The 15409-nt window shown below is 42.0% G+C and overlaps 1 protein-coding gene across 5 annotated transcripts in view; it reads left to right on the top strand.

Moving 5' to 3' along the window:
* Positions 1–15409, top strand: part of MCPH1 (microcephalin 1) — a 269106-nt gene that overhangs the window by 25566 nt on the left and 228131 nt on the right. For all 5 annotated transcript variants that reach the window (XM_019520597.1, XM_019520596.1, XM_019520598.1 and 2 more), the window contains exons 8-10: positions 1767–2804; positions 2919–3089; positions 7601–7713. In XM_019520597.1, the coding sequence (XP_019376142.1) occupies positions 1767–2804; positions 2919–3089; positions 7601–7713 (1322 nt within the window). The remainder of the gene's footprint in view (positions 1–1766; positions 2805–2918; positions 3090–7600; positions 7714–15409) is intronic.

Genomic DNA, 15409 nt, shown 5'->3' with positions numbered 1-15409 from the left:
GTGGGGAGGCACCCAGGGTCTGCCCACATCTGATCGAATCCAAATCAAATACAGTCTGTTTTGCACACCCCTGGTACTAAGGGCTTTATGCTTTCTATGTTATATGTAAGAGCAAAACGGCTCTTGACTATGATAGAAAAATAGGAACTTGACAACTCTAGGAATTGTCTTAAGGGGGATGCATTTTAGTGGTATACTTATCCTACTGCCAGGAACAGAACACTACCTCAGACGTGCAAATATTGTATCTTTCACTGATACGTAGGCATTCTATTATTAAGGAGCAAAATTTCCTATTAGTGTAAGAAAGGATAAGTGGATCTACCCCTGGGAATACATGGTTCATGTTGTATCTTTCCATAACTTTCCTTTCAGTATGCACATAACAGTCCCTGCTTGGGAAGAACAATGGTTTCTATTTAATATAAACTATTATTTTAGTGGTTTGATTATCATTTTAAGAATAGCCACTCCCAGGCTAAGTATGTATATTATCATTTATTCTACTCTTAACTCATTTTGAATATTTCTTAATTAAAGTACTAATGAGATTTGCTTACAACATAATTAAAAAAGGCATCAGTGTTTTCCAGCAGTTAGTTGCCTTTTTTTCTTCATTACGCTGAACCTTTCCTTTTCTTTGTTCCTGAGCAGGGATCCTGGTTTTCTCTGATTTTAAAAAAAAAAGAAAAAATCCCATATGAATTGCATTTCATTATAATCATGGAAAAATACGGATTTGGCGTTACTTTTTTTTAAATTAGAAAATTCAGGATTTTTTTTATCAAAGAGAATCATGATCCCTGCTCATGATTAATATGTATGCCATTGGTTACTCTGGTGGTGTAATGATTCCTGAAGGAAGCTCCAGGTCCAGAAAAAACAATGGCAAACAAATTATAGTTTCTGTTTTGTATTTGAAGATGTTCAGTGTGGTGCTTTAACATTGATTAACTTTAGTTTTGGAAGTGAACTAAAGTCTACTATGTCTTTTTGTTTGAAATATCTGTTAAATATGGCTTTTGACTTTCAGTTGCCACCTCAGGTATCTGGGCATGTCAGAGGGCCCTCATCTCACCCACCTCAACATCAGAACAACAGTTATACCATACATATCTAAGAGTATATTCCAAATAAACATTTAATTTGATTTTTCACAATAAAATATTACAGTTTTCATCAGTAGTTTTGATATTTTAGTTAAGCAGCTTCTACAATACAACTAAATGACTGTTGCTTACAAACTTACCATAATACAAAATGCACCCTCAGACATTATGAATATAATTATTAAAGTAGACATCTGTGTTTAAAAAATAAATAGGGAAAAGATACAATGGTGCTAGCCCTGCAATAACAAAATATTATTATTATTTTTTTTAATTTTCACCATCACTAGAACTAGCTAGGCCAACATAAAATAGGTCCTGAGCATGTTGGTTTCCCTCTCTAAGGTGCTTGCTAAACTGAAGTAGTTTTCATAATAGTAATTCTTAGATTTGGTAAAAAGACAGTAAAAGGGAGTACAAATAAAAAGGCAAGGAAGATATCTTTTGGGGGGCAGACTTTGAATATAACTATTCTAAAACTTTTTTTTGTAAATTCTTTGAAAAGTACCAAAGATTTGACTGTATAATTTTGAATATTTGGTTGTGACTAAATCCTTGTCCATTTTTTAAGTAATTTCTCACATGCTTTACCAGTTTAACTCTTTACTGTTCCCACTTTGTTAAAATATTTATACTCCTGTTCTTAATGTCTTACAGAAGAGCAAATCAATGATTCTTTAAACTCAAGTTTTGATGACCTTTGGGGAAATTGTAAATTAAAGAGACAGAAGATAGAGTCACTGGAATGCATTAATGCGGCTCAAAGTGATATTTATGTTTCTACACCTGCATTGGAGGATTCTTCCTTCTGCAGCAATGATCGAGAGAACTTAACTCCAAAACAATGTAATAGAAAACAGTTAAACAAAAAACTGATCTTACAACACTCCTTGGGGGGTGACCTTTCAGAAAAGGGAGAATCTGAAACATCTCCTAACAAGAAACAGGATTATGATGATAATCTGACTTCTCTATCAATTGCGACCAACATTTCATTTCTCCAAGAAAAAGACTTGAGTCATTCTGCTTCTTCACAAAGAACAGTTCAGTTAGAGGCTGCTGCAGGTACCAAAGACAGTCACTCGGATTTATTAGTGAGCAGCAAAGATTTTAATATGTGTTCAGTTGATGTAAGTGTTCCTGTTGACCTAAGGGATTGTGCTGTTGGACATAAAACAAAGGGGAAATCAAAAAGAAAAAGATCTAGTACAAAACTGACTACCTCAGTATTATGTAAGTCAGGGGCTGAAAATGAATTTCTGGAAGCAATGACCACACGTAACAAGATTTCACATGCTGAGAAGGGTTCATATGAAGACTTTTTTTCATCTTCTGACTTGAATAAAAGTGAAATACAAGAAAGCCATTTTGTTCTTGGAGTTCAACAGAAATCATCATGTTCTCCTGAAGTGACATATAAAACAGGCTCTTCAAGGAGAGAATCAAATGAACAGTGTAGTGCTCTTTCCAAAAAGAAAAGAAAAACTGTTCAGACAAATGGCACTTTGTTAAAGAGTGACTGCAAATTATCTGAACTTCTAGAAAGTACAAAAAGTGTAACTTTAAATTGTATGGTAGATGGAAAAAATGCTCAGACTGCAGAAGACTTAGTTTCTAGCTCACTGAATCAACTCCATCAGAACACTCGTGAAAATAACTGCAGAACTAATGTGAATTGTTCCCCTTTTCCTTCTGGTAAGTTTCTGCATAGAATTGAGAAGTTCAGAGAGATAGCATCATGATGCACTGCAGTTCCTGTGCAACTGCATTGTAAAACGAGCTGTGAAATCAAGAAATTCTGTCTTTCAGGAGCAACTCTGCAGGACGATAATACTGCAATGATGGTATCACTTTCTTTAAAAAGTGAAAACAAGGGCACAGCGGAGCCAAAAGAACACCCACTTATTTTCCCAGACTCTGCAAGTATGGAAAAGTCAACAGACGATAAGAAGGAAACTCTACTCAAAAAATGCAGTCCAAGTATGTGAGCCTTCTTTTCCGTAATAGTTGGCAACCTATAAACCCTGTACTGTTCTTCAAGGATATGTAATAAATAATGTTCTCATATTTTAAATGTATTACACTTCTGTATATAGTGAAATATGTTTGTGTAGATCCTTATTTGAGGTGCGGGATCCTTATTAATCAAACAGCAAGAAAACTAAATGAAGTGTAAAAAGTAGGAAACCCTCAGACAAACCCCAATGTTTGCATCAGTATGGTTGGAGATACAGAAGTAAGGGAATAAATGCAAAAAATGTATCCCAAGTTGAGCTCTGTGAGTTTGCTGTAGGAGCAAATAAAACATGCAGTTGGGGACCTCATGTTGAAATCACCTGAAAGGAAAGAGATGATCATCAGAAGTGTGTGTTCGGTTTAGTTTAAATGTAAAGTACTGTGAAGAATTAAAGTCTTGTTTAAACTCTTCTCTTACAGCTAATATGGAGAATTGTAACAATAAATCAGTGTGGTTTAAATATTGATGAACTGTAAATAAAGGTTTCAGTTTTATTCTTACTCGAGTGTGAGTTACCCTTCTAATGAAGGATAAAAATACTTCATTCTTTTGGTTGAAAGTTTTAAAAACATGTTCCAGATAACTACAAAAAGCGGTGTTTGCATATCTTGCAGTGCTACATTAATCAATAAATGAAGTGACTTTTTAGTGACAAGGTTTAGACTTGTATTAATTAGGAAGAGAATTAATTTACTAGAAGAGTAAATAAACATGCAGCAATATATACTATTTTCAGTGAATAATAATAGCTTATGATCTGAGGAAAGCTTGATATTTTTCGTAGGTATTCAAACTTAATTAAAAGTTGAATTGCTCCAAAGTTCCTCCCATCTACTTGTAACTATTTTTGGCAGTGAAATAAGTTTGCATCCTGACTACATTGTTTTAGACTTGTAATTCTTGTCCAGCTTTACTTAATTTCTAAATCTCATCTGAGAACCAGAGAAATAAATGATATAGTAAGTAAGGAATGCAACATTAATAGATTCTAAGAAAAATTTAACATCCTTCTATAGCTGTTCAGAAATGTGAATGTGGACTTCATTAGTTTTATTTCTAGGCTCTGGGATTTGATTGAATGACCATTATGTTTTTTTTAAGCTGCTTATAATAAATGTGGGAGCACAGCGTTCTCTTGGCAACAGTTGTAAACTAAGATCAGTTATGATCTTGGGGAACACAAGGCTGAAATGTTAGGAGCTCAGAATCTTTACAGGCTGCCATCTCTTATCTGTGACCATCAACAAGTTTACTCCCACTTGAGAACTCTGGAAATGAAATGTGGTCCTCCTGCAGTTAATCGGAGTGTTGTCATTGACTTCTCTAGTGGCAGTATAATAAAGTGAGCAAATATTCAAATGTTAGCAAGGCCTGATGAAATTTTATCCTAGACAAGTGAAGGAATAGTTGTAGCAATCTCTGAAGCATTAGCAATTATCTTTGAAAAGTCCATAGAAGAGGGGAGAGGTATCAGTGACTAAAGAAAAGCAAACACAATGTCCACCTTTAAACAGAGAGAAAGGGTAGATTTGAAAAATTTCAGACCAGTCAACTGAATTTCAGTATCCCAAAATATAATGAATTAAATGCATTAAACCTTGAGTTTGAAAGCACGTAGGGGATAATAAGGTAATAAACAGCCAGCAGCACTGGATATATTTGGAAATGTTTTCAGATCAATAAAATTAAATTTAATACAGACAAGTACAAAACGATTTTATTTTTATTTCTTCACTGTAGTAAAAATACAAAATGGAGAGTTAACTGGCCAGGCAGCAGTTCTACAGAAAGGGATATGGGATTTAGAATGAACCACAAATTGAATGAGTCAACAATGTGGTGATGTTGCAAGAAAGGAATCATTCTGGGATTTATTAACAGGAGTGTCATATGTCAGATATGATCATCTTAATGATTCCACTCTGTTTGGCAGTAGTGTGGCCACAGTTGTGTCCAGTTTGGGGCACCCCACTTTAAGAAAGATACCAGTAATCTGATCATTACAAGCAAGAAAATCAAGACTGATTAAGATTAGAAACTGTAACTTAGATGGAAAGCTTGAAAGAGCTGTGTTTGTTTAGAAAAGGAAGATGAGGGAATTTCAAGTTTTCAGACATCAAGTTTTGAAAGAAGACAGTGCTCAATTGTTCTTTGTTCATGGAGAATAGGGCAAGGAGGGACTGAATTAATTTTCAGGAAGGGAAATCTATGTTAATCTTAGGAAAATCTTTCTAAGTGTGAGGTTAGTTAACCACTTGGAGCAGGTTATGGTGGTAGGATATGGACCTCCACATAATGACAACCCAGAAAGGGTAAATGGAAGGGGGAAGGTTGTAATATTAAAATCAATGTCAAAACTAAATTTCTCAGCTTGTGACTAAAGAGCCTGTTGTAACAGCTGATAAAAGACAGCCTAAGTAGCCTGATGCAGCAAGGAGAGAAGATGGAAATTGCAAGATTACAGGTTGCCTTCAGAGAGTTACAGGATGGGGAAAAATAGTTAGGTGAGTGATACATATATGGAAGATAACCTGCTAGAAATTATAAGTTTTAATCCTTAGTTGCTTCATAGAGGATCTCTAGAGAGGGCAGGTCTGGGTTCTTTTTTCCCCTCACCCCCTTTCTTGTACAGTATAGGAAGTGATAGCAATGAAAAACAAAGTTAATAACTTGGTGAGTCCATAAGTTGGGGGCACAGCCTCTAGATTTTTAATTTAGGCAAGAACTCTGAAGAAGGTCAAGACCCAAAAAGGTGCAGTGGTGGCAGAAGGACTTGCACCAGGCAGGTTCACAAATGGGCACTACAGACATTACCTTACTTAAATCCAAGATGAGAGGTTTTTTTCCACATTCAGGATGGGGGTGGGGAGGGATTGCTTTATCTTAAACTCAAGTACCGCCTCTGGTAGGCAGTGGCTCTGGCCCTGACCCTGGGCGGAGTTGTAGCTACAGCAAGTGCCTGCTTGGGTTAGAGCTGCTGCTGCTACCTGCCTGGAGCTGGAGCTGCTGCCTACATTGCTGCCTGGCCAGCACCAGGGTGGGGTTGGAGTCACCATGTGCTCTGTACCCTGGGATGGAGCCAGAGCCACTGCTTAGCATAAGGGAGGTGGAGGGGAGGATGACTAGAATGCAAATGGAAGAGGGCTTGGACAGCAGGGGAGCAGGTGCTGGGGAGGGTATCAGCACCAGGGTAAGCAAGGATAATGGCCTGGCTGCCTGCCTCCCAAGTGCTTGCTCCCCTGCTGATGCCTTCCCACTGGCCCCCCACCGGCAGGGGGAACAAATTTATGATGTCCCTCATGTAATTAGGTTCTATACATGAAAAATTACCCCCCAAAAATTATAACTGACATTTATAAAAAGGTGCCTGTAAAAAGGGAGGGGAAAGAAGAAAAAAGTCTGAAGACTGGGGTAGAGAACTCATTTTTGTTATCAAGTAGCAATAATGTTGATGGAGAATTTGGAATATTTTACTTAATAGAAAGTAACTTTTGTTTTTAAATTCACATCAAATTAAATGCAGCTACATTTATAAATACAGATATGGTACCAGTACTTGGCCCTTTTAACACTAATTAAAACAACTTTATTTGGGAGAAATTACATTTTAGTCGAATCACTAAACTCTAGTAAGGATAATTTAGGCCATTGGGTTAATAATCACTAAATTCTAATCACTAAACTCTTTTTTTTTTCTTTATTTTAAAAGAAATGAGTATCCCAAAGTGGACTTTAATTAAACTTAATTTTGCGAAAAATGACCCAATCAAATCTTCAGTAATTTCATCTATTTTAAAAATAGGTTAAAAAATACTTTTAATTTAAGAAAATTAATTTTTCAAATGAATCCATAATTTTCAAAGTATTATTGATAGTATTAGAGATTGAGAATTATTAATTCACATAACAAATATGACTTTGGTATAATTCTTTCTGGTAGTCAGCCAAGCAATTTTCTCACTTCTGGAGGGGCCATTTTTAGAAAAGAAGGTTATTTTGTCTGCATATATACAGATAGTTCTTAGCCAAAGTGCCAGATATGTTCAAAGGTCTGATTTGAAAACAAACCCAAGACTTGTAGCCTCTTTGGAATGAATTAATAAGTACATTCTAGGATCGTATTCTAAATAAAATTTGGGTTTGTCTTCGGTTTTTTCAATTTCTTCTATGTGAAGCCATTGCATGGAAATCGAATAGAATAGATTGTTTTACTATGTTTGAAGTCATTAGAAACTCGAGAGATTAAACTAGAGACACTAGTGTAATTCTATTGTCATAGTTTAAAATGTAAAAATAATATAAATATTAGCCTACAGATTATATTTTTAAAACCTTTTAATACTCGGTAACAATATTTGGGTAAAAAAAAGGTTCAAAGCCTTAAAAGATTTTTGGTGACAGTTCCCTTTTACAAGTGTACACCTTTTTCCTGTCAATGTTCTGAACTTCTAATCCGCTGGATTTTTTTTTTTAGGTGTTGCAAATGAAATATCAGTATGTGATGCCATATGTGGCTCTCGTGAAGTTTTTAATGCAAAACAGAATAAGCACAATGGGGAGTTAAAGAACACTGGGAGAATCAAAAAGGTCAGTCTATTAGACAAAATGTCAAGAATACTTTTTGATTTGATACATCATTTCAGCACCTTTTAGAAATAAATGCAGTTCACATGCAGTGCTATATGATCATAAAGATTTCCACGTGAATTTTATTTTTTTGTGAAATACTGGATAACTGTTAGACTGAAATAGCACTTGAATATAGGAAGCCCATGGCATCTTAACTGTCCTGGCAAAGCTACATTGATTAGAGAGGTGTAAAGAAGGTGGCAGGCTAGGATAAGCTATGTATGAGGAGAGAGGTATTTATTAGCCAAGTTATTCTCAAGTCAGGGAAAAGGCAAGGTGGGGAGACTAATTGGTTGAATGGCCCAAATCTTTCTAGGCAATAGCATACTTTGTCAGGAGCTATGTATGAGTAAAACTGCATTTTAGACTGTATTAATTGTATCCATTCTAGGAGCATGCTACTAGGATTCCTAGTTCAGAAAAGTGCTTCTAATGTAGCTGCAACCTTACTCTAGTACAGGGGTTGGCAACCCCTGGCACACGTGCCATTAGTGGCACGTGGAGACATGTTTCCTGGCACGCCGGGAAGCATGCAAAGAAATTGATTTTTTTTAAAGTTGCTGCTCCAGGCTCCCCTGTGCAGGCACAAGTCCCAGTGTCGCGGCAGGCACCAAGGCGGAACCAGAAAAACGCAGGCAGGGAGGCTGTTTGTGTTCTACTGCCCCCTCCCTGTGCTCCCGTGTTGTGCCCTCCAGCCTGGCTGGCCCCTGGAGGGAGCAGCCCAGGTAGGCAGATGGCCTGGCCCCAGCTCCCAGGGCAGCACTGAGGTGCTGAGTGGTGGGGCCAGGTGGTCAGGACAGGGTCTGGGCAGCATGGGGGCAGACGCCGCAGGCAAGCCAGCCTAGTCGGGCCCTTAGGATGGCTGGGCAGGAAGTTGGGGCTACCCCGGGGCTCTGCAGGCTCGAGGTGTGGTGGGCAAGCAGGTGGGGGTGCCCAGTGGCACCCATGGTGGGGCCTGGCCCAGCCCCCACAGCTCCTTAGGGATGGGTCGCAGCCACCCTGCACACATGGGGATGCTCCCTGTCTGGGGCAGGATGCTGGGCTTGGGAGTCTTCGCTCTCTGGGATCGGCCTCCCTGCACGTTGGGCACAGTGCAGGCAGGGCAGAGCCATCCCTGGTGCAGGGGCCTGTCCGCAGAAGCCCCGTAGAGCCTGGGAACAGCCACCCAGGTCCTGACTTTGCCCACCCGCAGCTCCCCTCAAGGGGCCAGGGCTGGGGCAGGTACTGTACAGAGCCACTGTGCTGCAGGCTTCTGGCTGACTCGGCCCTGAGCACCAGCTGCGGCAGCTGTTCCCTGAGCCTGGGGAACAGCCTGTGGGTGCAGCTCCCACTCCCACTATACCCAGCACACACAGAGACCAAGCAGGAGCCCCCTGAGCCCGGAATCCTGTCCCAGCCAGCCAGCGTCCCTTTGTGGGCGCCCCATCCCCGCGGAGCTGCGCAGGTCAGCTGGGCCCCACCTCTGGTGCTGCTGGGCCCCCCGCTGTGGCCCAAGTAGCGGAGCCCTGGGGCAGCCCCCACTCCCCGCTTGACACCAGCTTTCTATTCACTGTAAAAAAAAAAATTAAATTAAAAAAAAGCAACATTAATGATTATTAATAGTATTAAATATGCAGTGCATCCTGCCATGTACCCCTTCCACTCCAGTTTTGTTTTTGTGGCGTGCCGGCACTCCAGCACCTTACAAGGTAGACATTGTGGTTTTTTCAGCACTGGCCAAGAAATGTTGCTTACCCCTGCTCTAGTGTATGTTGACTGCGAGCTGAGTTTTTGGTTGTAGCCATGTTGGTGTAAGGGCATAGGCAGGGAAGGTTCTTTGGTTAGATGTGATAATTTTTATTAGACCAACTGAGTAGTTGGAAAAAAATTCTTAGCAAGCATTCGGGAGTAGTCACCCTTTGTCAGACATAGGGAGTCTCTGCTGGTCTGAGGCTCCAAGGAAAGAAAATTCTTATTCCTCATTCCTTGGAGCAGCAAATCAAATTAAAATAAATTACACAAGCAAATGTACACAGGAAATTGGTGGAAGGTGGAATTAAGGTAAATAGTTAAAATTTCTTGAGCACGTGAAATTAAATTGAAGAGAATGTTGAAAGAATTCTAAAAATTAGGGCTCCTCTACATGTACAGATAAAGGTGCAATGAGATATAATGCGTGGTCCACACAGTCGTGCCTCCTGCCATGCCGTGCATGAATGGCAGGCATGATTGTAAGAGTGCATGTTAGATCCTGTCATGCCTTGTTGCTGGTGCAGGGGAAGCCCATTCTTGTACCGACAAGAAACAAGCTCCCATGACTGAGAGCGCCTTCAGTTGAGTGGCTCCACCCCCCACCCTGGGGCGGGGGGATCACAGCTGCTGCGATCTCCCACCCTTAGGGCTTCATGAAGGAGAAGTGCAAAGTCGCACACTTAGGACAGAACAATCCCATGTATGGTCTGGGAACCGACTGTCTAAGCAGCAGTTCTGCAGACAAAGACCTTGGGGTTACAGTGGACATAAGCTGAATGTGAGCCAACAGTGTGCCCTTGTTGTGAAGAACGCTAACGGTGTCCTGGGCTGCATTAGTAGGAGCATTGCCAGCAGATAAAGGGAAGTGATTCTTCTCTGTTTGACACTGATGAGGTTACACCTGGATTACTGTGTCCGGTTTCGGACCCACACTGTAGAAAGAGTGTAGACAAATTTCAGAGAGTCCAGCAGATAGCAATGAAAACAGTTAGGGGGCTGGTTCATATGATTTATGAAGAGAGGCTGAAGGAACTGGGCTATACATGTGCCCAATGTCTGATCCAATATGTTCTAATTAGAACGTGTTGGAGCAGACTTGATTAATCAAGTTTGTTGAAGCATGCTAATTGACCTTGGTGTCACATGTATTCAGCATCCCTGTGCTTCAAAATGTTGGCGGGGTGCTTTAAGTAAAGCTTTAATGGTGCTTTAACTAAAGCTCACCAAATGAGCCTGCACCACTATTTTGAAGCATGGGACACTGAATACACAAGATGCTGCAGGTTCTTTAATTAGCTCCTTATTGCGGGTTGTGATTGTGGTGTGATTTTTCAGATGGTGCAACACAATGTGAATGATTGCCCAATTGCATCATTTAATGGTGATCTAAAATCAGTCCATGGAGCTACCCCTGAAGCATTCGAATGGTTATCAAATTTAGATATTAATCTATGAATGTTGTAATCCTAAAACATCATATGAAAGAAGTAGTAATAGCTTCTGAGGAGCCGCTTTGATTAACGGCCCCCTCCCTGCTCCAGAGCATGTTTAAAGACACCCATTTAGTCTGAGTGAGGATTTAACAGCAGTCTTCAACTACCTCTTTAGTGACTCCAGAGAGGATGGAGCTAAACTGTTCTGTGGTGGCAGATGACGAAACAAGGAGCAATGGTCTCAAGTTGCAGGAAGGGAAGTTTATGTTAGATATTAGGAAATACTTTCTCACTAGGAGGGTCGTAAAGTGCTGGACAGGTTACCCAGAGATGTTGTGTAATCTCCATCCTTGGAGGTTTTTAAGAACAGGATAGACAAAGACTTGGACTGGATGATATAATTGAGGATGGTCCTGCTTTGAGCAGGGGGTTGGACTAGATAACCTCCTAATGTCCCTTGCAACCCAAATTTTCTATGTTTCTATGAAACCCTGCAGGATTGTAACTGCAACAATTATCCAGCCTCAGGGGCTATGGGATCTTGGATGTCATGATTCCCCAGTTTCAGGGGTGCATGAAGTATGGCAGCCACAACCCTGCAGCCCTGGGGGTTTCACAGATCCCCAGGGCATCTGCACCCCCTAGCTGCCAAGACCCACCTGGTCCCAGCACCCAGTGTCTGCAACTTTTGGATTCTGAGTCCCTGTGTTGCCAGGACCCAGAGTCTGCAGCTGTGTGGGCTGAGAGTCACCTCTGTTCTGGGACTCTCAGCCCTGGCTAGTCATGTTACATCCCTGTGGCTGGGAGCCTCCTCAGCTGACAGGGCTCCCAGTTGTAGGAGACACCCCTGCTACACATGCAAATTAAAACTCAATAGAAGCCAGCTATAAAGTTAATACATATTTTCAAGGTTTAACTTTATAGCTGATTGGAGCTTTTTACAGCATGATAGCTACTTTGCATATGTAGCTGGTTCCAAGTTTAGTATGTACATGATCCCTATAACATAGAGGGAGACTCAGTCAGCTAAAGTGGTTAAAAATCTTGGATCAGTGTTCTGCTGCGAAGCTATCTGAAGAATTTTGGACAAAACAGCTGATCAAAAGAGCTATTTTTCTTCTTTGCTAAAATATTAAGAAGTTGTAATTATTAGATAACTTCCAAATTATATGCTTCTCGTGGAGGCAGGATACTGGACTAGATAAATTGGTAATCTGTTCTGGGATAAAATTATGACTTTACTTCCTGTCTTTGTTTATACTATTTGATTCTTTTCTTAGCTGTTCACTTGCATTCTTTTTCTAACAGAAGGCAACTATAACAAACTTGCTGCAACCTCTTGTTGATGCCTCAGAAGGTTTCTTGTCCTGACTGAATCAGTTAATTTCTTGTTACTGAAGTCTGGCAAAAGTGCAATACTCAAGTCTTTTGCACTCCTTAGGAATCAGGACATTGAACCTTAAAATAATGCTGTTTACATACTGTATCAGATTTATTGCTCCAGATTCATTTGTTCTTTGGAAGAGAAGAATGAAGGATTATTTAATTGTTGTCTTTAAATACTTAAAGGGTGGTTATATGGAGAATGATAATAAGACTCTTCTCTGTAGCTACAGGGGTCAGGGCAAGGAGTAATAATTTTAAATTGTAGCAAGGGAAATTTAGGCTGGATACAATGGAGCATTACCTAGAGAGATGGTAGAATCTCCATCCTTGGAAATATTAAAGAGCAGGTTAGAAAAACACTTGTCTGGAATGGTTAGACAAGGATAGGATGATCCTGCCCTGAGTATGGATTAGACCTCCTGAAGTTCCTTCCTTCCATAATTTTCTATGCTTCTACTTCCATGAGGTTTTTAAAAACAAATTAAAACCAGGGGCGGGGGGGGAGAAGCAGTAAAATACGGCCCGCAGGCTGGATCCGGCACACCAGGCCATTCTATATGGCCCATGGGGCTGCTTCAGAAAAACAAGTATTACTGGATTGCGGCTGCCCCTCTGAAAGCTGATGGGAGGCAGGCTTTCAGAGGTCATGCACTGACCAGATGGGCTCTGTGATTCCACCTCCATGGGCCTCCCTGCACTCCATCTCGGAACCCCATATGGGGACACCAAGTGCGATGGTGTGCGACTGGACAGCAGGTGAGTGGTGCTGGGAACTCCTGCCTGCAGGAGGGAGAGGTAAGGTGGGGTTTGTGGGTAGGTGTGGACCCCCCCTGCAAGCAGAGGCTGCTGCAGCAGCAGCAGGTGGTGGGCCCTTGGGGCTCTCCTGGCCTGTTATAGGCACAACCCCCAGCAGCGCATAGCTCCAGCTGAATTCTGGGAGCTGCATGTGGTGGCACAGAGCCCATCTGCCATGGCCCATCTCTGTGCCAGTACATGGGTCTCCTGGCACTGCAGGCAGGAGCTGTGTGCCATAGGGCTAAGCTGGGCTGGCTCTGTACCTCCACGTGGGGCTTCCAGCACTCTAGTGGAGAGCTGCCCATGGAGACATGGAGCCTGCCTGTCCCAATGTTGTGCGACTTGCCACAGCTTCTTGTCCATGTGCCATTGGCTTGGGTGGGCTCTGTGCCTCCAAGTGCGGCTCCCTGCTGGAGTGCTGGAAGCCCCACATGGAGGCATCCAGGCAGATGGCAAATGGCTCCTGCCTGTAGTGCCAGGAGCACCACATGCTGGCATGGAGCCAGCCCGGTCTGGTTTTAAGGCATGTGCTAGCAGACCAGGCCAGGCTGGCTCTGTGCCGTCATGTGCAGCTCCTGGAATTCAGCAGGAGTTGTACACCACTGGTGAGCTCTGCGTGCCATGGGCTAGGAGCACCCTTAGGGCCTAGCACCTGCTGCTGTCGCTGGAGGCAAGTGCTTTGCGCTGGGGCGGTGGGAGGGGCACACCCACCCACAAACCCCACCCACATCCACAGAGCCCTTCACAAACCCCACACTCCCCCTACAAATGCCTCCCACATACATGCACCCCACCCATGCCCTACATGATATAAAAGAGTACACCTTTATTTTGAGCAGGTATGCAATAATCTCTATGCAAACACATGTAAATCAGGACAAAAATATTTTTTTAAATAAATATTGTGTTCATTGTTCAGTGTAAGAATAGTTTTGCAAGAAGTATGCTGGGGAGAGCACAGGGGAGAACAACAGCAATAAAATAAAATAGATTTGATTTTTCAGATTAAATAAAATATTTACATTAAATATAATTTTTACTCTTTTAAACATTAAATATAGTGTTTACTCTTTTGCTTCTTAAAACTTATTTTTAACCTAAATTTCCTTTCATTAAGGTTGATGTATGAAAGGTCCAGCCCCTAACAACTATAAAACTATGAAATTTTTTTTTGTCTGCTATTTTAATACATTATGCCTTCCCGCAATCTAAATTTATGTACTGAAGTGACATGAGTTGCTTAATCATTCTTCTAAATTACATTAATTAAAGTGAAAAAGTTTCATAGTTGGTAGGGTCGGAAGGGACCTGAGCAGATCATCAAGTCCAACCCCCTGCCATGGCAGGAAAGAGTACTGGGGTCAAACGACCCCAACAAGGTGTTCATCTAACCTCCTTTTAAAGACCCCCAGGGTAGGAGCCAGCATCACTTCTCTTGGAAGTTGGTTCCAGATCCTAGCTGCCCTGACAGTGAAGTAGCACCTCCTGATATCTAGCCTGAATCTACCCTCTGCCAGCTTGTGACCATTATTTCTGGTCACTTCTGGTAGTGCTCGAGGGAACAGCGACTCCCCCAATGCGTGCTGGTCCCCCCGATCAGTTTGTAAACGGCCACTAGATCCCCCCTCAGCCTTCTCTTGTGAAGGATGAACAGGCTCAGGTCCCTTAACCTCTCCTCATAGGGCCTGCCCTGCCGACTCCTGATCATGTGGGTGGCCCTCCTCTGGATGCTCTCCATGTTGTCCACATCCCTCCTGAAGTGCGGCACCCAGAACTGGACACAGTACTCCAACTGTGGTCTGACCAGTGTTGCATAGAGGGGGAGGATCACCGCGTTGGACCTGCTTGAGATACATCTGAATCCTAACCTATTCTTGTCCGCCCACCCCTGTAACCTTTCTAGGTCCGATTGTAGCTTATACCTCCTTTCTAGCGTGCCCACATCCCCCCACATCTTAGTGTCATCAGCAAATTTGAACAGGGTGCTTTTTACCCCCTCGTCCAAGTCACTGATGAGGATGTTGAACAGTGCGGGCCCGAGGACCGAGCCCTGCGGAACCCCACTGCCCACATCCCTCCAGGTCAAAAATGACCCATCCACCACTGCTGTCTGGGTGCGGCCCTCCAGCCAGTTGGCGACCCATTTGACTGTGTAGGTGTCGACACCACAGTCCTCCAGTTTCTTAATGAGAATGGGGTGAGAGACAGTGTTGAAGGCCTTCCGAAAGTCCAGGAAGACTATGTTCACTGCTACCCCTGCATCTAAGGATTTGGTGACCTGGTCATAGAAGGCAACCAGGTTGGTCTGA

The sequence above is a fragment of the Gavialis gangeticus genome, unplaced genomic scaffold (genome assembly GCF_001723915.1).
Source record: "Gavialis gangeticus isolate Ggan-Ray unplaced genomic scaffold, GavGan_comp1, whole genome shotgun sequence".
NCBI classification, from domain to species: domain Eukaryota; kingdom Metazoa; phylum Chordata; order Crocodylia; family Gavialidae; genus Gavialis; species Gavialis gangeticus.
The sequence above is the reverse complement of the archived record's forward strand: the minus strand, read 5'-3'. Positions and strand labels throughout refer to the sequence as shown.